General features: G+C 48.7%; 2 protein-coding genes across 2 annotated transcripts in view; both read left to right on the forward strand.

Annotated features, from left to right (window-relative positions):
- LOC135272751 (ephrin type-B receptor 4-like) overlaps nucleotides 1-13,782 on the forward strand; it is a 117,514-nt gene extending 103,732 nt beyond the window's left edge. Inside the window, 2 exon segments of the mRNA XM_064371343.1 lie at nucleotides 9,446-9,578; nucleotides 13,627-13,782. Coding sequence (XP_064227413.1) covers nucleotides 9,446-9,578; nucleotides 13,627-13,782 — 289 coding nt within the window.
- LOC135272788 (polycystin-1-like protein 1) overlaps nucleotides 13,510-23,666 on the forward strand; it is a 37,501-nt gene continuing 27,344 nt past the window's right edge. Inside the window, exons 1-2 of the mRNA XM_064371443.1 lie at nucleotides 13,510-13,743; nucleotides 19,223-19,404. The gene's annotated coding sequence lies outside the window, so the exon portion shown is untranslated. The remainder of the gene's footprint in view (nucleotides 13,744-19,222; nucleotides 19,405-23,666) is intronic.

The following is a 23,666-nucleotide window of genomic DNA, read 5'->3' on the forward strand; positions in this document are numbered from 1 at the left end:
CAGCAGGGGTCAGTGATGACCCACCCAACTCCTACACTACTTCCCTTTGCTCTCTGGTTCCCACATTTGATTCTGTTTTCTCCCACTTCCTCGGTCTGTCGGGTAGTCCCAGCCTACCCTGATCTCTACCACATGAATGGAGGAAAAGCTAAGCCATCCTTCCTGGCTTTCCAGTGAGCCAGCAGGTGGATCTTCAGACCTTCTTGCCTGTGTGGGCATCCAGAAAACTTTTGGGGTGTGTTGCCATGGAGACAATGGAGTATTTATTGTACTACCTTCCTTTTAGACTTTTTTATGCAACCTGCCCTCTTTCCCGGATTGCTGTGATGCTGCAGGGAGGTTTCTTAAATGAATCTTGTCAAAATAACCTTCAAATCCTTTTGGAGCAGGAATTTCTTTTTAGTCTCACAAGACACAAACTGTTCAAGGGAAGAATTAGGAACAAAGACAACTTGTGCAGGGGGACTGGAGAGAACTTGGAGAGCATTTAGAGAAAAGCGGGGAAATGATTGTTGGGTTGGAAAATGGGAACATGGATAAGTGATGAGAGGAATGGGGATTATTTAACTGGGACAGAGAGGCTGACAGGTGACCTAGTAATAGGCTTCCAGTTTGTGGAGGGTTAGCACAGGGAGACTGGCTTCCCATTACCAGGGAAGAGAAGACACTGAAAGTGGGAGGCAGGGGAGCCTGAGGCTGAGGAAGAACTTCTAATCACAGGGTCCATTAATTATAGCAAGGGAGGGTGGATCACAAGCTCTTCACCAAGTAGTCTTCCCAGACAACAGCAGCACTGGGATGGTGGTAGGGCTTTCTGTGAGTCATCCGGTGCAGAGCTTCCTGATCACTTGTCCTAAGATAGTAGCAAGATGGCTGCCTCAGCATCTCCAGGGACACATGGTAAAAATAAAATTTTCTGGCCCCTACCCAGACCTTCTAGTTTGGAATTTCTGGGAGGAAAGTCTAGGTGTCTGTATTCTTACACCTCCTGCCCTCACCCCGGAGAAATGTAGAACTAACTCATTGAGAACCAAGAGGCTGGTGATGTGGAGAAAGAGGAAATGCCTCCCCCACATCCCTCTGATGTTTTCTGTAGCATCCTGCTAGTGCTTCCACTGCCTATGAGCTGCTCTGGAGTCCAGGCCACACCTGCCCTGGTGACTCTGTCCAGCATCCCTGCTGGGCCATTCGGAATGGACCCTGGGGCATCAAAGCTGCTGTACGGCTCTGAAGAACCCCTGTGTCTCTCCTTAATCACAAGGGTGTTGGGAAAAATGCTCATTCCATGTTTTTGTTCTAGATTTCACTGGCAGTCACTGAAGTCTTTGGTGGCTGTTCTGTGGAGTTTTCCAATGCAAGGGGTCCCTCAGACACAACCGCTGCCCCAAAGGGACTAGAATGGAGCAAGCCTGGGAGTCAAGAGAGGGCATCTCTCTTGAGGTTGAGCAGGCTGTTTTACCTCTCCCCATCGCAGTTTCTTTCACTGGAAAAGGAGGCACTCAGCCTGGACAATCTCTAAGGTCCTTCCAGCTTTACCTGTCTGTCTCTACTGACTGTTTGAAGAATTGCAATGCTTGAAGAGTATAGAGTCGTAGATTCAGTGTAATATTTCATAGTGAAATATTTTAAATTCAGTGTTTTTTTCTTTGTATAACTTATCTTGGGGATGTTGGAAAGGATGAGGGAAAATACACAAATACACCCAACTCCAGCGAGCTCAGCTTGTGTGTGGACCTGCTGTTCACCATGCACGACCATGCACAAGCTCTTTCATCCCTTGGTGGCGGCCAACCAAACTACACATGCTGTTCTTTGGCCTCAGAACAGTTTTTTTATGTTTTAAATCTGTAGCTTGGAATCAATGAATATTGTTCATGGGTATACTAGGAAGGTTGCGGGGGCTGGAATCATTATTTCACATACTTACTTGCTTGTTTCCTGCTGAATTCAAGATTGCAGTGATATTCAAAAAAAAAAAAAAAGCTCCAATGTCAATTATTAATTTTGCTTGTAAGCTTTTGGGACCAGCCACACCCTGACACTTAAAAAATAATAATGAAATGTTAGTATAAGAAAAATTGCTAGCTGCCTATCCCAACCCTCTATCTTAGTAACTGAACGTAATTCAAGGCACATTGCTACCTACACTGTAATAGTAGATTTTCCAGTCTCCTGTATGGTCAGGTAAGTTGTGGACGATGATAGAGATAAATGACTGTAAGCTATCATTTAAGGAAGTCTTTTTTAAAGTAAGAAAAGGATTCTTTTTTCCTTTCTACCTTCCTCCCTTCATTTCTCCTTCCTTCCCTTCTTCCTCCCTCCCTTCTTCCCAGAATGCAGCTGTAATGGCTGGAGTTCCAGTAGCCACTTTAGACCATAACATGGAAATCAAGCATTGAGGATGGCAAAGCAAAAAGCTAAAAGCCTGAGACACGATGACTGTGGGGCTGCCATCCCACCCCAGGACTGTCTCTCTTCAGGCATCTTTTATGTGAGAAAATAAATAAAGCCACTATTACCTTTTGTTTTACTTATGCAGCTGAACCAAATTCTAATGAATCCATATAGGTTCCAGGTGAGCTGGCTTAGATGATGAGAACCAAGGTCAAAGGCAAAGGGTAGCCCTGATAAGCAAATGCCACAGCTGAGTTCCTCAGAGCAGTAGGCTTTTGCTATAACATAGCACAGGAAAGGAGTGATTTGAGAGGCAAATGGAGTGTGACATCCAGCTCTGCCTGAGACTGACTGTGATCTTGATCAACTGATTGTCTTGATTCTGGATTTCTTCATTTGTAAATTAGAGTAATAATCTCCACCCCACTCATTGGCATTAAAGATCATATGTATTAGGTGTCTTGTTTAGTACCTTGCACACAGGTGGTGTTTAAAAGTAGTGGCTCTGTGTGTGCACAGGCACGTGTGTCCACCTGGCCGCAGACACTGTGCTATGCGCTGGGGACATACTGAGGCATACGGTGTAGCCCCTGCTCTGAGGAGGCTTGCAGGGTACTGGGACATATCCAGATATGCAGCGTGTGTGTGCCTGCATGCTGTGATGCAGGCTTAGGAATGCGTCCCAAGCCTGTGTGCAGTGCCAGAGATTAAAGGATCTCATCTTGGAGTGGCGCTTCTTGGCCTTCACTCACATGGGCCTACAGCTAGGGATACCTTCCTTCTCCTTTACTCTTTCTGTATCCTACCTGTTTTTATGGCCCATGGAAGTCCTTCCTCCCCCATAGATGCATCCAAGCTGGTCTAGCTATTCCACAACATTTCCACTGAGCTTATTTCAAGCCCACACAGTTCAGGGCTTCACTTGTTCTCCTGCATGTGTGTCCTCTTCAGCTGGACCATAATCTTCTTGAAAGCAGAGGCCAGTTCTGATCATTTCTTTTTTGTGGAAGGCACAGTAGGCACTCAGTGTTGTTATGGAGAAAGCTGAATTTCACAGTTAATATTTTTTTGTGTAAGGGCCCAGATCAGGCCTGCAGTCCTCTCTCTCGAATGGAAAGAGAACAGGGAGGGTGGCTTGACCCCAGTTGCACATATAGCCCAGTCCACATTCTTGGCCCAGTGGGCGTCAGGGCAGCTGTGCCAGGCAGACACAGGGGAGCCTTCGTCCGACCCAGGTGGAAACTCCTGACCTCGTGATCTGCATGCCTCCTCCTCCCAAAGTGCTGGGATTACAGATGTAAGCCACTGCGCCTGGCATTTTTTTGTTTATTTTAATTTCTCTAGACAGGGTCTCACTTGTTGCCCAGGCTGGAGTGCAGCAGTGCAATCTTGGTTCACTGCAGCCTCTGCCTCCCAGGCTCAAGTAGTGCACCTCCACACCCAGCTAATTGTTTGTATTTTATGTGGAGACGGAGTTCACCATGTTGCCCAGGCTGGGCTTGAACTCCTGGACTCGAGCAGTCTGCCCACCTCGGCCTCCTAAAGTGCTGAGATGACAGGTGTGAGCCACCACACCTGGCCCGTTTGATCTATTTTGGAGTTGACGGTTAAGTGGCATTCAGTCAGTTCACATTGTCGCTGCCACTGCCATCCATCCCCAGACGACTTCACCTTCTCTCACTGAAACTGTCTGCATGAAACACCCACTCCGCCTTTGTATCCCAGATGTTTGTGCCTCCTCCTGATGTGTGCTTTCACACATCAAGAGAGGACAATTAACATTTGAGCTAGAGCATCATTTGCTGTTGTCTGATGGGTGAGGTTTTTGCTTGCATAGTCCATATTGTAATATGTTTTTGGGGCCCACAGGATTATTCTTGGTCATCTAAGATATCACTGACATTACTAAAACTTTATCTCCTTCAACTGACTACTGTTTATTCTTTGAAATAACCAGACACACACATTGTTTCAGTAATTTTTTCAGTTGGTCATTTGCATGGTGCAGTACTATGTGAGGCCACCTCCCCTCAAATGACCTATAGACGGTAAGAGTCTGTGAACAAACGTTATCACAGAAGAGACCAACCACATGTGGACATGGAGTGGGTCATTACAAGGTGGGGTAGTTAACCTGAACCCTAAGCTGACACAGGCAGCAGAAGAAGCCACAATCCTTTAGAGAGAAAAAAATTACAAAATATCTTTTGTTACGAGAAACAGAGACCATCTACAGAGGATACAATAATATTAAAATGTGATCTCATTGTTCAGCTCCCACTTAGGAGTGAGAACATTTAATGTTTGGTTTTCTATTTCCTGTGTTAGTTTGCTGAGGATGATGACTTTCAGCTTCATCCATGTCCCTGCAGAGGACATGATCTCATACCCTTTTATGGCTGCATAGTACTCCATGGCATATATATAGCACATTTTCTTTATCCAGTCTGCCACTGATGAGCATATGAATTGGTTCCATGTCTTTCCTATTGTGAATTGTGCTTCAAAAAACATACATGGAGCAGATTATGCTGAGAGCAAGATGGTCCTCTGAGCAAAATGGAGCTCCAAGCAAGATGGAGCTCAGAGCAGATGGAGCTCTAGGTGAGATGGAGCTCAGAGCAATGTGAATCTCAGAGCAGATGTTGCACAGAGTATAAGACGGAGGTCCAAGCATATGGTCTCAGAGCAAAATAGAGCTCAGAGCAGATGGTGATCAGAGCAAGAAGGAGTTTGGAGTGATTGGAGTTCTGAGCAAGGTGGAGCTTAGAGCAGATGGTGCTCAGAGCAAGATGGAGGTTGGGGTGATTGGAGCTCTGAGTAGATGGAGCTCAGAGCATGTGGTGCTCAGAGCAAGATGGAACTCAGAGCAGATGGAGCTCTGAGCAAGATGGAGCTCAGAGCAGACGGAGCTCAGAGCAGATGGAGCTCTGAGCAAGATAAAGTTCAGAGCACATGGAGCTGAGAGCAGATGGAGCTCTGAGCAAGATGGAGCTGAGAGCAGATGGAGCTCTGAGCAAGATGGAGCTCAGAGCAGATGGAGCTCAGAGCAGATGGAGCTCAGAGCAGATGGAGCTCAGAGCAGATGGAGCTCAGAGCGAGATGGAGCTCAGAGCAGATGGAGCTCAGAGCGAGATGGAGCTCAGAGCAGATGGAGCTCAGAGCAGATGGAGCTCTGAGCAAGATAAAGTTCAGAGCACATGGAGCTGAGAGCAGATGGAGCTCTGAGCAAGATCGAGCTGAAAGCAGATGGAGCTCTGAGCAAGATGGAGCTCAGAGCAGATGGAGCTCAGAGCAGATGGAGCTCAGAGCAAGATGGAGCTCAGAGCAGATGGAGCTCTGAGCAAGGTGGAGCTCAGAGCAGATGGGGCTCTGAGCGAGATGGGGCTCAGAGCAGATGGGGCTCAGAGCGACATGGAGCTCTCAGCAGATGGAGCTCAGAGCGAGATGGATCTTTGAGCGAGATGGATCTTTGAGCGAGATGGGGCTCAGAGCCAGATGGGGCTCAGAGCGAGATGGGGCTCAGAGCGAGATGGAGCTCAGAGCGAGATGGGGCTCTGAGCGAGATGGGGCTCTGAGCGAGATGGGGCTCAGAGCGAGATGGGGCTCTGAGCGAGATGGGGCTCAGAGCGACATGGAGCTCTCAGCAGATGGGGCTCAGAGCGACATGGAGCTCAGAGCGAGATGGAGCTCAGAGCGACATGGGGCTCAGAGCGAGATGGGGCTCAGAGTGAGATGGGGCTCAGAGCGAGATGGGGCTCAGAGCAGATGGGGCTCAGAGCGAGATGGGGCTCAGAGCAGGTGGATCTCTGAGCGAGATGGGGCTCAGAGCAGATGGGGCTCAGAGCGAGATGGGGCTCTGAGCGAGATGGGGCTCAGAGCGAGATGGAGCTCAGAGCAGATGGATCTTTGAGCGAGATGGGCTCAGAGCAGATGGGGCTCAGAGAGAGATGTGGCTCAGAGCAGATAGGGTTCAGAGCGAGATGGGGCTCAGAGCAGATGGGGCTCAGAGCGAGATGGGGCTCTGAACGAGATGGAGCTCAGAGCAGATGGACCTCTGAGCGAGATGGCCTTAGGAGCTCCTCCTGTGAGGGCCTTTGAATGGGGGCCAGCACTGCCTACCTCGTCCCCACAGCTATATCCTTGCCCTCAGCCTGCATGTGTGTCAGAGGCTCCTCACCGTCACTCAAACCCATGACCAAGTGGGAAAGTAGAGGTACAGTTTCTCTGGAGATTCCAGCCTTTCTGTGTTGACATAGCCACACCATGCTTTCTTTTGCCACAGCTGTCTCTGTCTACACAAATGGAACTGTGTTTGCCATAGACACAGACATCACATTTGCAGCTATTACCAAGGAAACGATACCCCTGGAGTTTGAGTGGTATTTTGGAGGGGATCCAACAGTTAGGACAACTTCAAGAAGCATTAAAAAAAGACTCAGCATCCCCCAATGGTCAGTAAAAGTAGCAGTCCTGCTCCGTAGCTGTTTGTACCTCAGCCTCTACTCAGTCTTAAGATCATGAGGCTGCTACTGAAGTCATCTTATGGCTGTTGCATTTGTATTATAATGGGCCACTAGGTCCTTCTGTGAAGTGAATTCAAACATAAGATTTAAAGGAAGATTTAGTTCATCTCTCTTCAGCTTGTACTAAAGGAAATGGTGTAGGGCTTTCAAGCAGACAGTCCTAGGTTTGAATTCTATCTCGGCCACACATGTGACCTAAGAAATTCCTCATCTAAGGAAGGGCAATGATCCTTACCTGCACTGCTTTGAGAACTGAATTAAATAATGAAGAAGAGATAGTGAAAAATATCAGCTTCCTTCTTAATGAGATGAAAACCACTGGATACTTTGGTAGTTCTTACAAATTAAATGATGCCTCCCCTCCCCTGCCTTCCTTTTGAAGTAAAACAGACGGTTTCTCTAGCTCTGACCCTGTTCTTGTCTTGCCATCTGCCTTCTCTGCCCTCCTGTCCCCATCCCGCAGGTATCGTGTGATGGTTAAGGCTTCCAACAGGATCAGCAGTGTGGTCTCTGAGCCCTACGTCATCAGGGTGCAGAAGAAAATTGTGGCCAATCGGCTCATGTCCCCCTCATCAGCTCTGGTAAACACCAGTGTGGTCTTTGAGTGCAGGATCAACTTCGGCACAGATGTTGCCTACCTGTGGGACTTTGGGGATGGCACCGTCAGCCTGGGGAGCAGCTCCAGCAGCCATGTCTACAGTAGGTGAGCCACTGCAAGGCAGGGGAGTGCTCTCTACAGACAGCGCCTGTGATCAGAGTCTTAAGGCATCAGCCCTTGGGTTCCCCATAGAGACCTGCCTTTCATCAATGTAGGTGACAGATGATTACACAGAGACAAATAATACCCAGCCATGCCTCTCAAGGAGTTCCTAGTCCAGGGGAAAGACGAAGAGAAAAGAGTTGCTTTCAGTACAGGGGCTGTGGCTGCACAGGAGACCTGCAGTGTGGTGGGGATGGCTCCTTGAGAGTGAAATCTTGAGTAGGAGCATGCCAAAGGGAAACAGGAGAGAGGATCCCAAACAGACAAGCACCTGGGCACAGGCGATAGATGAGGTGCCAACAGGAGATGTTTGGACTGACTGGCAAGATGTATATAGAAGGGAGAGATGAGTGTAGGTTGGCAGATTGTGAAGGGCCTTGATGTCATATGGAAGAGCATGAACTCTGTCCTTTAACTGTATTTACTGAGCATTATGGACATATGATGAGGTGCAGACTGGCTGGACCACTCGTTCCCAGCCGAGCCTCTAGGGCGAGTTCTAGGACCCAAGTGGGTCAAATCCCCAGTGGGGAGACACCCATGGCCAAGGCCGAGCCTCAGGCTGGCATCAAAACTTTATGTTGCTGTAGGGAAATATCAAAGCATGCAGAAGTATCTAGAAAATGAGGTTCACTTAGGCAGTGGCATCAGGGAAAGATTGCAGACTTCCCCCAGTGCAGGATTTCCACAAGAACCCACACTTCAGCCTCTCTGTGCTTTGATGGGGATGGAATAGCCCCATCACTAACTATGGATCCAGGACTTTTTCATCAGAAATAGATTTCACATGAGGAATTGAGCAGTAGTGGCTTGTAGACTGCTGCATGCTCAATTGAGCATGTGGTGGCTTAGGTACCTGGTGATGTACTCAGTAGCTCCAGGAGCCCTTTTGTGCCCGGTGGAAGTGACATGGCTTATTCGGTGGCTCCACTGCCATCTCTAGAGTGTCCCCTAGGCTGTCTGACAACCTGAGACAACCATCCAGTCTTCATTCTTATCAGTAGGCCCTACCTTTCTTGCTGGAGTTCCAGGATGGCAAGTGATATTCTGGTCCTTGCAGACTCAAATTTGTGGTCTTCTGATGGGAATATTTTTCTGTTTCAAATTCAGAAGTAATTATCCATGTTGCAACATTTGCAAAATAAGCATGTATTTCCTAATAAAGCACTACCTGCTGGGTCAGGAGCTACCCAGCTCACTCCTCCAACTGTCCTTAATCTCTCCACAGCTGTGACCCACTCCCCTCCCCTGGAGACAGGCTATGGATCTAGCTTGCCCTTCCTCAGTTTTTACAACCCTGAGAAACTGATCAGAAAAACGGATCCATGGAGCAGGAAATAGAACAGGAAGACCATGCCCAAAGATGCCCCAGTTATGGGTTAGGGTACCCATCACACAGGGAAAATATATAGATTTGCTCTGTTGTCAAGAGGGGGCCAGGCCATGGCTGTGGGGAGGGTTGCCCAAAGAAGGAAGCAACACGCCCTTCACATGGATGTATTGTTTGAATATAGCATGTGACGTCGGTCTGGGAGTTTGGTATTTGGCCTGGCACAGGCTACTTGGGGAGCCAGTCTGTTGGTTAAATGATGAAACACCTCTGTGGAAATCAATCTTGTGACCCTTGCCTCTTCTGTTCTTATTCATTGGGATGACTTGCTGTCAAATACTATAATTCTGCAGATGGGGTAGGTATGAAGAGTGAATGAAAGCCTGATGTCCAGCAATATCAATCTGTTCATTTCTGTGCTTTCCACCCTACCAGAGAAGGAGAATTTACAGTCGAGGTCCTTGCCTTCAATAACGTCAGTGCCTCCATCCTAAGAAAGCAACTTTTCATCATGTGCAAGCCCTGCCAGCCACCCCTGGTGAAGAACATGGGGCCTGGGAAAATCCAGGTAGGCTCAGAGTCTGGGAAATCCTTGACCAGCCTCTTCATCCTCCCTCTGAGTTGGGACCACTGTTTGGAGGGGCGAGAGTTTGGGGAATGAAGTGAGGCTTTGTCTAGTTTATCCTGCTGCAATTTACACAAAGGAGTGTCTATAAGGGCCTCAGAGGGGGTGGCCTGGGTCCTCGGGGGAAGGAGGGCTACCCCAGCCTGGACTGGAGGAGACAGCATTGTTTCTGGGGTCTGGCATGTGAATAAGTTCTTTATTCACCTGCATTACTCTGGCATTCAGCATGGCTCACTTTAAGGAGCTTTTTCCTTTTTTTAATTTTCTTTTTTCTTTTTTTGATTGTGCTAAGAACTTTAGCATTTTCAGGAGAATGAAACATTTAAATGTATGTGGCACCAAAATGAAAGGACATGATCAGTTATCTGTTGAAAACCTACTCTGGATTAGAAAAAATAGGATTGCTTTATATTTCCTTCATTCCTTTGAGGCCTGTGATTTATAGCAAAGTTTCCTTTTCAGGGCAAAGGTGCTCAAATGACACATGGGAATTAAAATCCGTGACTGAGCTGCATTTGCTAAAATGCTTTCTATGGCATCTGGCCCTGAGAGGTCAGCCCCCCATGTGTGCTGGTGGAGATTAGTGTGCAGAGACCAAGTTCCCAAGACACTCCAGAGAGGGTCATGGCCCCCACACAGGCAAGACCCCTGCCCACCTTTAGGCCAGCAAGCACCCACACTGTTAGGCAGGTCTGTGTGCTGAGGGAACGTGTTCTCTGGGTGTGAGAGATGGACCCAAACAGCAAAGGGACTAAAGCAAAAGGCACAGCAGGAAAAAGCACACACCCCAGGCAGGAGGGCTCCGGCTCCCGTTAGGTTGAACCTTGGGACAGAGTGGTTTTCTTGAGTTTTTCATCTGTAAAACATTTTTAATTTTATCTATAAAACACAGAAACCAATATTGATAATAATAATATTATTATTATTGTTATTTTTTTGAGACAGTCTTACTCTCTTGCCCAGGCTGGAGTGCAGTGGCATAATCTCAGCTTGTTGTAACCTCTGCCTCCCTGCTTCAAGCAATTCTCCTGCCTCAGCCTCCCAAGTAGCTGGGATTACGGGCATGCACCACCATGCCTAGCTAATTTTTATATTTTTAGTAGAGACAGGGTTTTGCCATGTTGGTCAGACTGGTCTCAAACTCCTGGCCTCAAGTGATCCACCCACCTTGGCCTCCCAAAGCTCTGGGATTACAGACCTGAAGCACCCTGCCTGGTCATTTTTTATTTATTTTATATGTTTTCTAAAAGTATAAAGAAAAAAAATGAAATCATCTGAAATCCAAGCAGTAGGCAATAGCCACTTTTGTCGGATGTATTTCTTTTCCGTATTTTTCTGAGGCTTTTTATGTGTGGTATGTGTGTTTGTCACAAACCTGGGTTGCAGTGTGAGCATTCTCTTTTGTTAGTAAGCAGCCTTTTGATTACATGTTTTTAATGGTGTCCTAATGTTAAATAATGTATACAAATTATGCATCATTTTATAAAGTCCTCTGATTGAACAATTGTTGTTTCCAGTTTTCTTTCTTTCTTTCTTTCTTTTTTTTTTTTTGAGACAGAGTTTCACTCTTGCTGCCCAGGCTGGAGTGTAATGACATGATCTTGGCTCACTGTAACCTCTGCCTCCTGGGTTTAAGCCATTCTCCTGCCTCAGCCTCCCGAATAGCTGGAATTACAGGCACATACCACCACACCTGGCTAATTTTGTATTTTTAGTAGAGGCAGGGTTTCACCATGTTAATCAGGCTGATCTCAAACTCCTGACCTCAGACGATCCACCTGCCTTGGCCTCCCAGAGTGCTGGGATTACAGGCATGAGCCACTGTGCCTCGCCAAGTTTCTAGTTTCCTATTGCTGCAAATAAGTTGGCGATTACACTGTTTGCACACTGGTCTGCAAGTGTGTGGCCTTTTCATAGGAATAATGACTGCAAGTTACAGAATTGAAGGGCACAATGCATTTCCCAGAACCTCAACAAGCCTAGAGATGTTCTTGTAGCAACTTACATGCATCTGCACCGACGGACCAACTCTCACCCTCACTAGGCATTTAGTATTTTTTAATGTTTATTATTATGAATGAGCTAAAAATTGGCATCCTAGTATTAAAATTTGCTGTAACCCATATAAATCTGGGCAGTTTTGTGACAAATCTTAGAATTATATCGTATTCAGAATAGAAACAATAAAAAGTAATTGAAAGGTAATTTAATTATAAAGTCACTTAAAGGATACCAAAAGTAAAAATTCATTTATAATGAGCACCAAAATTTCTTAAAATCCCATTTCGCAGCTGCCTCCAGCTGATTTTTTATTTTTATGGAAACTTTCCAATTTTTATTTTTATGAAAACTTTAGGAATTAAAAAAAAACCCTCCAAGGGGAGCCTCTGTACCCAGTGTCTGCCCCAGGGTGGAGGCACCCGGTCAGGCCGAGACTCCATCCTGAAGCCCCCTAGCCTCGCTTGCTCCTCCATGCTTGAATTGGAATCTGGCTCCAGCTCAAAGTAAAGGGTGTGGAGGGGCTTCTGAAAGACAGAGCAGCTGGGAAGGACAAGGGATATGGATGGGTAGACACTAATATTTCCCCATATATCCTGTCCTTTTTAGCTTATTAAAGTGAGCAAATATGCTTTCTATATATGTATCAGTTACTATTTACATTTCAAATTGTTTGTTATGAAAATTTTAAAGCATAAATGAAAGTAGAAAGAATAGTGCCACAAACCATCACTTTCAAAGACTAGCAGGGTCATATGAGAAGGTTACCAGAGCCAGGCCAAAGAGAATGCCCCAGGCCCAGATGGGCCACTTGGAGCGTGGAAAAGATAACATCTACGATTGAATGAATAATGCTAATGTTTTAAAAATAATTATGCTGAAAGAGAAAGAGAAGCTTCTCCTGTACCCACCAAGCAGGCAGACACACAGAACACACTGGTCACCATTGGAAGTAACTAGAGCCCCAACTTCTTACTCTGAATGTTAGTAATTAAGGGAAAGAATTAAACATTTATTCTTATGTTTCTGAACAAACTGTAGTTTAGAAAACCTCATAGTTCTAGCTGATAAGAAAACTTTTTTCTCCTCTCTCCTTTTTTTTTTTTTTAAACCAAAGAAGTTTTGCGCATCTCAAATCAAACAATTGCACAAAAATATGTTTTGGAAACGATATGAGAAATGTGATCATAAGCAACATTTAGATTATATTAAGAAATTATTGTTTATTTTTAAGGTAAGATAGCAGTATTGTGTTTAGTAGGAAAATTCCCTTAGTTATTAGATGTATATTTAGTATTTAGGGGTTAAATTTCATGATTTCTGGGAATGACTTCAGAATATTTCAGCAAAGAAAAAAATAGGGAAAGCAAATATCTGTCATGTATATTGCAAATGACTTTCTTATTATATTGATTTTCAAAATTTATATATACATACATATATATGTACATGTGTATATATAAATTTTTACATATATACACATATATGTACATACATATATGTGTATATATATGTACACAAACACACACACACATAGGTGCCAAAACCCAGGAGCATAACATTTATATTTTTGATATTTGGAAGCTTAAATTTTCTATGTAATCAAATAGCAGATATCTTTGCTATTTTTCCATTAATTTTATGCATAGGAAGATTTTTCTCATTATGAATATATAAATATTTACTTACTATTTTTATTTTGTTTTGTTTACCTTTCATTTTTGTCTATAAAACATATGTACTTTTATTCTGGTGTAGTCTAAAGTCCAGCCCTAAGAATACCATTCTGTGAATATGCAAACAGATAATTGGAGATCTAAAGTTAAGACTAAGTTTCTAGTAATTTACCAGTGCATTAGACGTGATGGACATTTTAATGAGATATCTTCTCCTTGATACTTAGATATGGAGGTCTCAGCCCGTGAGGCTGGAAGTGACGTTTAAAGTTGCAGTCTTCTGTGACATTTTCCAAGGTCTTTCTTATACCTGGAAGTTGGTGGACTCTGACGGGCTCCCTGTCTCCCTTCCTGCTGCTGTGGACACTCACGGACAGACCCTCCTCCTCCCAAGCCACACCCTGGAGTATGGGAACTACACTGCCCTTGCCAAGGTCAGCTCGCTGACTTACTGCTCTACCAGCCCCGTGTAAACCCATGCTTCCCATCGCCCTGGAGCAAGAGCTCAGCATTTGTAATTCAACACCTGTTCTATCCAGGAAAAGGGAAGCTGTTTTAAAAAAAAATCTGGCTAGGATTTTAAGATAAATGATGAATTCCCCTCGAAGAGAGCAAGTTATGCTGGCAAAGCAATTGATGAAGAACCCCTTCCCGTTTCTGAACAAAACCTTCCTGTGTACCTAATTTGAATAAGCCCTGTGCTAGTGCCGGGATGTCAGGAGAATATATGGCCCTGCCATTTAGGGACCAATCACCCAGAAAGGAAAGGGGATGACAGTCAGAGGGCAGGGCAAACGAGAGGCATTCACAGTGACTTCTTGGCGCTTTGATTCTCAGCATGTGCTTGGTGGATTTTGGCTGGAAAAATGGCGAAAATATGTGGGTTAAAAGAGGGAGAGGTCATTTTTTAGAGTGCGCTTTGAGAAAGAGGGTCCTGAAAAGAGAATCTGTTCATAGACGAACAAAGGGGTTGGAAAGGGCAACAGCTTGGCAAAGTAGAAGAAAGTCTAGGGGCAAACGGTGCGGCGGCAGAAGGAGACGAGGGAAGGTGAGCCGGTGGGGGGCAGAAGGAGACCAGGGACGGTGAGCGGGTCGCGGCCGAGAGTCCACGGAAAAACGGTGCGGGGGCAGAAGCAGACGAGGGACAGTGAGCGGGTCACGGCCGGAGAGTCCAGCGGCAAACGGTGCGGGGGCAGAAGGAGAGCAGTTACGGTGAGCGGGTCGCAGCGGGACAGTCCAGGGACAAACGGTGCAAGGGCAGAAGACCAGGGACGGTGAGCCGGTCACGGCGGGCGAGTCCATGGGCAAACGGTGCTGGGGCGGTAGGAGACCAGGGACCCTGAGCCCGTCGCAGCCTGAGAGTTCAGGGGCAAACGGTGCGGGGGCGGGAGACGAGGGACGGTGAGCCGATCGCGGCAGGAGAGTCCAGGGGCAAACGGTGCAGGGGCAGAAGGAGACCAGGGATGGTGAGCGGGTCGCGGCGGGAGAGTCCAGGGGTAAACGGTGCAGGGGCAGAAGGAGACCAGGGACGGTGAGCGGGTCGCGGCAGGAGAGTTCAGGGGCAAACGGTGCGGGGGCAGAAGGAGACCAGGGACGGTGAGCGGGTCGCGGCGGGAGAGTCCAGCGGCAAACGGTGCGGTGCGGGGACAGAAGGAGACCAGGGATCACGACGGGAGAGTCCAGGGTCAAACAGTGCGGGGGCAGGGGACGAGAGACGGTGAGCAGGTCGCCGAAGGAGAGTCCAGGGGCAAATGGTGCGGGGGCAGAAGGAGACGAGGGACGGTCAGCCGGTCGCGGCGGGAGAGTCCAGCGGCAAACGGTGCGGGGGCAGAAGGAGACCAGTGACGGTGAGCTGGTCGTGGCGGGAGAGTCCAGGGGCAAACGGTGCGGGGGCAGAAGGAGACCAGGGACGGTCAGCCGATCGCGGCGGCAGAGTCCAGCGGTAAACGGTGCGGGGGCAGAAGGAGAGGAAGGACGGTGAGCCAGTCGGGGCGGGAGAGTCCGGGGCAAACGGTGCGGGGGCAGAAGGAGACAAGGGACCGGGAGCCGGTCGCAACGGGAGAGTGCAGCGACAAACGGTTCGGAAGGTGAGGCGATCGCGGCAGGAGAGTCCAGCAGCAAACGGTGCGGGGACATAAGGAGACCAGGTAAGGTGAGCGGGTCGCTGCGGGAGAGTACAGGGGTAAACGGTGCAGGGGCAGAAGGAGACCAGGGACTGTGAGCCGGTAGCGACAGGAGAGTCCAGGGGCAAACGTTGTGGGGGCAGACGGAGACGAGGGACGGTCAGCGGTTCGCGGCGGGAGAGTCCAGCGGCAAACGATGAGAGGGCAGAAGGAGACCAGGGACGGTGTGTCGGTCGCGGCGGGAGAATCCAGGGGCAAACGGTGCGGGGGCAGGGGACGAGGGACTGTGAGCCGGTCGTGACGGGAGAGTCCAGCGGCGAACGGTGCGTGGCCAGAAGGAGACGAAGGACAGTGAGTCTGTCGCTGCGGGAGAGTCCAGGGGCAACCGGTGCGGAGGCAGAAGGAGATCAGGGACGGTGAGCCGGTCGCGGCAGGAGAGTCCAGCAGAAACGGTGCGGGGACAGGAGACGACCAGGTAAGGTGAGCGGGTCGCTGCGGGAGAGTCCAGGGAAAAACGGTGCGGGGGCAGAAGGAGACGAGGGACGATGAGCCCGTCGCGTCCAGAGAGGCCAGTGGCAAACGGTGCGGGGGCAGAAGGAGACGAGGGACGATGAGCCCGTCGCGTCCAGAGAGGCCAGTGGCAAACGGTGCGGGGGCAGAAGGAGACCAGTGATGGTGAGTCGCTCACAGCGGGAGGGTCCAGGGGCAAACCCGTGCGGGGGCAGAAGGAGACCAGGGACGGTGAGCCGGTCGCGGCCTGTGAGTCCAGGGAAAAACGGTGCGGGGGCAGAAGGAGACGAAGGACGATGAGCCGGTCGCCGAGGGAGAGTCCAGCGGCAAACGGTGCGGGGCCAGAAGGAGACCAGGGATGGTGATCCGGTCGGGGCGGGAGAGTCCAGGGGCAAACGGTGCGGGGGCAGAAGGAGAGAAGGGACCGGGAGCCGTTCGCGGCGGGAGAGTGCAGCGGCAAACGGTGCGGACGGTGAGCCGGTCGCGGCGGGAGAGTCCAGCAGCAAACTGTGCGGGGACAGGAGGAGACCAGGAACGGTGAGCCGGTCGCGGCCGGAGAGTCCAGGGGCGAACGGTGCGGGGGCAGAAGGAGACCAGGAACGGTGAGCCGGTCGGGGCGGGAGAGTCCAGCGTTAAACGGTGCGGAGGCAGAAGGAGACGAAGGACGGTGAGCGGTTCGCGGCGGGAGAGTCCAGCGGCAAACGGTGCAGGGGCAGAAGGAGACCAGGGACGGTGAGGCGGTCGCCACCGGAGAGTCCAGGGGCAAACGGTGCGGGGGCAGAAGGTGGAGGAGGTAGATGGAGCCTGTAAACTAATAATAAAATCCTAAGACCCCCAACCAACTGAACAAACCCTTTCTTGGCCAGGGGGACCCAGAAAAACCTTAAAAAATAAAGTTCCCTGCCATGCCTCATTATCCCTCTCCCTTTTACAGTTTAGACACAACTGATCAACGTTAATGTTTAAGTAGAGATTGTAAGACTGACAGAACAGAACAGACTCCCCCCTTTTTTTTTTCGAGACAAGGTCTCACTCTGTTGTCCAGGCTGGAGTGCAATGGCTGTGATCTCAGCTCATTGCAACCTCTACTTCCTGGGCTCAAGTAATATTTCTGCCTCAGCCTCCTGAGTAGCTGGGATTACATGCGCATACCTCCATGCCTGGTGAATTTTTTTGTAGAGATGGGGTATCAGCCTGTTGCCCAGGCTGCTCTCAAACTCCTGGGCTCAAGCAATCTGCCTGCCTTAGCCTTCCAAACTGCTGGGATTACAGGCGTGAGCCACCACGCCTGGCCAGGACATACTCTATGATAATAAGATACCAAATTATAAACAAGACCTAAGGCGATGCCAGGCAAGGGTGAAGTCACACAGTCCTACAATTAAAAAATAAACTGTGTTCTCATTGCCACAGGATGTTTTCTCCCCTTTTCTCTATCAGCTAAACAAATACTAGCCTTAAAATAAACAATATTAAAACAATTACAACTCTACAACCACCAAACATCAGCTGACTAAACCGTCCTATTCCTCAAGTCATAACTACAACTTTAATTAAACAAAAACCTAATTTCTATAACTTTTTCCTAATAAAAAACCGCCAACCATAAACTAATTCTGCCCGGTTTTACAGACTACACATTTAAGTGCCTTCATGTCCCTACTTCACCTTTTAACATAAAAGACCTAATTATAATACATTCCAATATTGTCTCCACCCAAAGGTAAACATAAAACACATGTATATGTTTACTTATTATACAAAAACACAATCCTCTTCCATAAATATCCATAGCTCCTATATACTGTGAATATGGGATAACCCATTCAATTTAAATTCCTGTCTTGCCCCTCCCTCCCTCCTCAAAATCTTACTTTCAATTTTTTAGCCAGAGACTACACTTCCTGCAGATAATTCCTTTCTTAAAAAATAAAACTCTGCTTTCTAATTTATAAATTACATAATTTTTAAATTAAGCCCGACAAGCTATAGAACATGTGCCCAGCCTGTGGGACAGGCCAGGTAATAGGAGCTCCGAGGGAGGCTTGACTGTGAGCTGGGAGCCACCTCTGTGGTCTTCAGTGTCTTTACAGGGGACCTGTGTCTTTCTCTAGGTCTGAGACTTTCTGACCGATAAGGTAACTTCTGCTGTCTCTGATTTCCGTCAGAGCCTCAGGTTTCCTTTGCTCTTGGCCATCCCTCCATCTTCCCCAAGAAGCTCCCTGCATTGTGCCTCCTTCAGCCTCTGTATATACTTGGAACATTCTCAGTGGCTCCTTGGGGCTGGAGAGGCTGAGCAAGCAGAGGTTGAGGTGGAAATGGGAGTTCTGATCCTGCAGCTGTTCTTTATCTATGGTCCCACTCAGGAGACTGACCAGCAGAGAACTGTGTGCATCTGAAGAAAATCTAGAGTGACTGAGGCTGAGACCCAGTGACAGAACAGCAAGTGTTCAACTGTGTATTTTCAAATTGCATCAGACTTTTTTTTTGACAGGGTCTCACTCTGTTGCCCAGGCTGGAGTGTAGTGGTATGATCTCAGCTCACTGCAGCCTCCCACTCCTGGCTTCCTGAGTTCAAGTGATTATTATGCCTCAGCCTCCCAAGTAGCTTGGATTACAGGCATGCACCACCACGCCAGGCTAATTTTTGTATTTTTAGTAGGAATGAGGTTTCACCATGTTGCCCAGACTGCTCTCAAACTCCTGAGCTCAGGCAATCCACCTGCCTTGGCCTCCCCAAGTACTGGGATTACAGGCATGAGCCACAACGCCTGGCTGCATCAAATTTTTAAAAGAACAATGTCAATGCCTTATTTATAACATGTTCTGCTATTCCTGGGTTTAAAAGTATTTGTCTTAAATTTCATTTACATTTCCTAAAGTCCATGATATCTTTGGGGGTTAGAAAGAAGCAGTTCTAAGATAGGTGAAGGGGGCTGGACAAAAGCCAGGAGCATGGAACAATTCACTGTGGAAGGAGGTTTGAAAACCATAAGATGTGCATGCATGGAAAGTCTCTATTGTGTTCGCAAGCTGGGAAATGCCCAACTTTGTACATGAACACAGGCTCGGACAGGAAGATGTCCACGCTCTTGTGGATTCTAGCCACAGCTCTCATGGTGCACAGTAGAGTGATTATTTTGACTAACATGACTGTTTTACTTATAGCCAGGGATGCATTGAAACTCATCAGTTTCCTTTCTGATTTTCAGAGGAGTGTGTTTCTCCAGTGAGTTCCTGCCTTGTCCCTGCATGACATCCTCTGTTCTTGGCTCCGCAGGTTCAGATTGAAGGCGGTGTGGTGTACAGCAACTACTGTGTGGGCCTGGAGGTGCAGGCCCAGGCCCCTGTCAGTGTGATCTCCGAGGGCACACACCTGTTCTTCTCTAGGACTGCTTCATTCCCCATTGTCCTCAGAGGGACCCAGTCCTTCGACCCTGACAACCCTGGGGCCAGTCTCAGGTGAGCACCACCCACACACAGAGCTGTGCAGCTCAGACTGTGCCTTCTGCAAATGCAGGCTCTGGAGCATTGGAGGCTATTAGCAGTTTTAAATTTTAAGTGCATTTCATAAGTTTAACTGCTTTATTTAGGATCAAAATATAAGGGAATTGAGGAAAAGAGTGGAAGTAAAATGTAGGTCACTTTTGAAGGTGGTGTTTAAAGAGTGATCTGTTTTGGAATGTGGAGTTTGAGTATCACTATTATTAAATTCTTGGTTGGTGAGATGCTGTGGTGTGTAGGAGGCTTGGTTTCCATGGGTTACTCATTTCCAGGTGAGTAGATCTCCTGTTGCTGGAGGCTGCCCCAGTTCAGGCCTTGGTCCTCTTCTCCATCCACACCCCTTCCCGCCTATGGCCTCAGCCAAGGTCCTGATGTGGATCCATCCATGGTCTCTGTGCAATAGCCTCAAACAGGGATTCTCTGTTTAGACCGCTCCCTGGACTCCAGGCTGTGAGTCCTGGCCTCCATCCAGCACCCACTCTGGACAGCCTCGATACACCTCAGCCACGCACCTGCCTTCTGCATCCATGGAAGGGCCTTTCCAGTCGCTCAGGCCAAAATCTTCTTTCTCTTTTTTTTTTGATAGGGTCTCACCCTGTTGCCTAGGCTGCAGTGCAGTGGCTTGATCTCAGCTCACTGCAAACTCTGCCTCCTGGGTTCAAGCCATTCCCCTGCCTCAGCCTCCCAAGTAGCTGGGACTGCAGGTACGTGCCTCCATTCCTGGCTAATTTTTGTATTTTTAGTAGAGACAGGTTTCACCATGTTGGCCAGGCCCACCTTGGCCTCCCAAAGTGCTGGGATTACAGGCGTGAGCCAATGCACCCCAAAATTTTTAGCAGCATCTTTTACTTCTTCTTCTTCTTCTTTTTTTTTTTTGGCCCTCCCTTAAACATGAGTTTCCCACCACCTCCCCCACTCCCCATACATCCTGGTTTGAGCTGCCAGGGGCTTGGGCTCATCTCCCTAAGATCTCCTGGCCAGTCTTCACACTGCCATCCTCCCCTGCAGCCGTGTCTCCAAGGCAGGGATGGGTTCTTTTTCTAGTAGTATTGGTTTTTATTCTTTTTGATTTAGGGGATGTGAGTGCAGTTTTGTTACGTGGATATATTGGTGGTGTTAAAGACTAGACTTTTAATGCAATCATTGCTGTACATTGTACCCATTAGGTAATTTCTCATTCCTCACCTGTTTCCCACCCTCCCTCCTTTTGGAGACAGATTCTTTTAAAAACAGTCAGAAGACCTTACTTACAGCTCGACCCTCTAGCGCCCCCTTTTCACTCAAGAGTAAAAGCCAAAGTCCTCACACTGCCGATGAGGCTGACGTGACCTCCCCTGACCCACTGCAGCTTCAGCTGTCCCTTTCTGCCTCCACAGCTCACTGCAAATGGGCCTTCCTGCCCCTCCTTGGACTTACCCAGCTTGTGTCTCTCTCAGCTCTTTACAGCAAGGGTTCCTTCTGCAGCCCGTCACTCAGTTCACCAAATGTCTGCCATCATCCCCTTCCTTTTACTCACTGCTCAAATATTCCCTTCCCAGTGAGGCCCGCCCTGAGACTCCAAAATGACAGATCCTGCCCTGATCTGATGGCCTCTTTCTTTACAGTAGTCACCCCTGACATCCAGCCATTCCTCACTTACTGTGGTCACTGTTAACTGAGTGATCTAAGCTCTGGAGGGCAGGGCTCTTATGACACATCCCCTATGCCGGGCACATGGTAACTAGTCAGGGAATATTTACTTAAAAAGCAATAGATGAATTGCTCTGTTTTCCCAACCTCTGTGATCACACATATTTGCTGTATTACAAATGTAGGATTTGGTGTTTCTTGAGTTGAGAGGATGCAAAGGCTGCTTGGATTCACCAATTTGATCCATGCACATGCTCTGGAAAAGCTCTCAGCTGGCTGCAGCCTTCCCTGCACCCAACCTAAGGAGACAGAGGCTGTGTCTTTCTCATCTTCACATCCCCATGTTCTAGCATTCAGCACAGTGCCCGAAAACAAGAGCTCTGTATATGGCTGCTGAAATGAGCTGAATTTCCTCCCTGGAAGTACAGAATATTCTAGCTAAATCAGGAGCAGTTGTTCTGCACAGCCCGTGAGCTGGAAGCAGTGCTCCTGCTGAGCGGGGTGGTTCCTGAGTCATCACAGTGCCTCTTTATGCAGGCTCTGGAAACAGAGAGGTCTAGAATGAGGTGCCTGCACACCAGACAGGGAAATGCCTTTAAAAGATCAATAGCAGTTCAGATTTAGGTGGTACCTCTGAAAAGGGCTTATGGCTGCAGGATGGGGCCAGGTCTTCCTAGCCACAAACATTTCCATGGCAGCATTTCCTCCATACTGGAACTGCATGTTTGAATGTGCGTCCCTGCTAGAGTAAGACCAGTTCAAGGTTGGGGATGACGTTGTCTTCCCGCTTGACCTGGTTGGAGCAGCCATGTTTATTTCACTGTGTTTGACAAGTGTTATATTGCAGAAACACTGTGAGACTGGGAGGAGAGATGCCTGAAGTTCGTCTCACAGACTCCTCATTAGCTGTGCTACTGGGAAGCTCTCTGAGGCCTCCCAAATGTATTTTCTTCCTAAACTTGGGCTCACGTGGCATTCTTGTCTGTCACATGGAGCTATTACGAGGGTAGGGTGCAGTGTTTGGGAAATACTTGAGGGCAGCACAGCTGTGTGACTTGGGAGGTGGCAGTGATGTGAGCAGAGGAGGTCACTGTGCACAGAGAAGGGGTAGGAAGCCTGGGGCAGCCAGAAATAAGGCTGCCTGGAGTCAGCCTCCATGAGTCAGGAGGGGCCTGAGCCCACCCCAGATGGTGGTGCTGCTGCCCTTTTGCCACCTCACACCTTACGGGAGAAAATGTGGGAAGCAGATCTCTAGCCACATGTCCTCTATGGTCCCCCTCACCCAGGAAAAATCCATACAGTGACACAGAGTGGTCCTGACTCTGCCTGATGCTCCCCTCAGCCACTCCGATGACTTCTCCAACAGCTATCACTGGGAATGCACCACCGCCAGCTCCCCAGGACATCCCTGCTTCAGCTCCTCCACTGCACACCAACTAGATGCCGGGGGCTCCCACTGTTTCCTTTGAGGCACAGTGGCTCAGTGACAGCTATGATCAGTTCCTTGTGATGCTGAGGGTCTCCAGTGGTGGCCAGAACTCTTCTGAGGCCCGGGTGTTCCTGTCCCCCCATCCTGACTCAGCCTTCAGGTACCACCTGCCCTGCATTCAGCACAGCTCAGCTCACAAGTGTCTGCTCCCACCTGGTGCTAGCATCTGTGAAAGGAATCTGCTGTGCACAACAAGAAGTTTGGAGTTTGGCCATGTGGGATTCTCACTGCAAAGAAGGAGGAGAGGGTTGTTCATAAAGGGGCTGGGGAAGCGATCCCCATTCCCAGGCTGATGTCTGGGCAGCATCTGACAGCCAAGCACACTGGCTAAAGCTGGCAGAGCAGGGGGTTCCAAGTGGAACTTCAGTAGGAACCCTCCCATCACAGCATCTGTCCAAAAGATCGGGGACTGTCCTGGGGCTTGGGGCTAAAGCCAGGAGGCAAAGCCATAAAGTTCCCAGCCAGGGGCTTCAGGGCCTCTGGCCAGGCTTTCCAGCCATCACAGGGCTGAGGGGACAGCAGTGTGGGCCCAGTTGTGATGTCTGAGACTGTGAAAGGTGCAGGGGCAAAGAAGTGCTGTGTCCCACACCCAGAACCCCTGTAGCACTGAGGCCAGAATAGCACCCATGGGTGAAGTGCAGCCCCTGGACACCAAACACAGGATACCAGGACCAAGCCAAGCGCAGGGGTGGGCATGGGTTGCAGCTCTTTCCCAGCCTCCCCTCTAAGGGATTGGATCATTATGTAAGTGAGCAGCAGGGATGGAGCAGGAGCCCAGGCCCACCTGCTTTGGCCACTCTCCCATGGGGGCTGCAAGCTGGCACCCACCCAGGAAGCAGTGCTGGGACTGACCGTCTGCCCATAGCCCTACATGTCATGTGGAAGACCCCAGGCAAGCTGAGTTGTTTCCATCATGAACAGTAGGGGCAAGGGGCCTGGGCAGTTACTATGGTCCTATTTGTGGGCTAGGTGGCTTGGGAAGGCTTCCTGGAGAAGGAAGAAAATCTGCTGTCCTTAGAGATCAGAAAGACTGCTTTGAAGGTCATGCCCCAGACTGGAATTCAGGGTTTCAAGATTAGAGCCATGAAGACAAGGCTCAGTA

The sequence above is a fragment of the Aotus nancymaae genome, unplaced genomic scaffold, assembly GCF_030222135.1.
Source record: "Aotus nancymaae isolate 86718 unplaced genomic scaffold, 86718_ANA_hifiasm-v0.15.2.pri h1tg000131l, whole genome shotgun sequence".
NCBI classification, from domain to species: Eukaryota; Metazoa; Chordata; class Mammalia; order Primates; family Aotidae; genus Aotus; species Aotus nancymaae.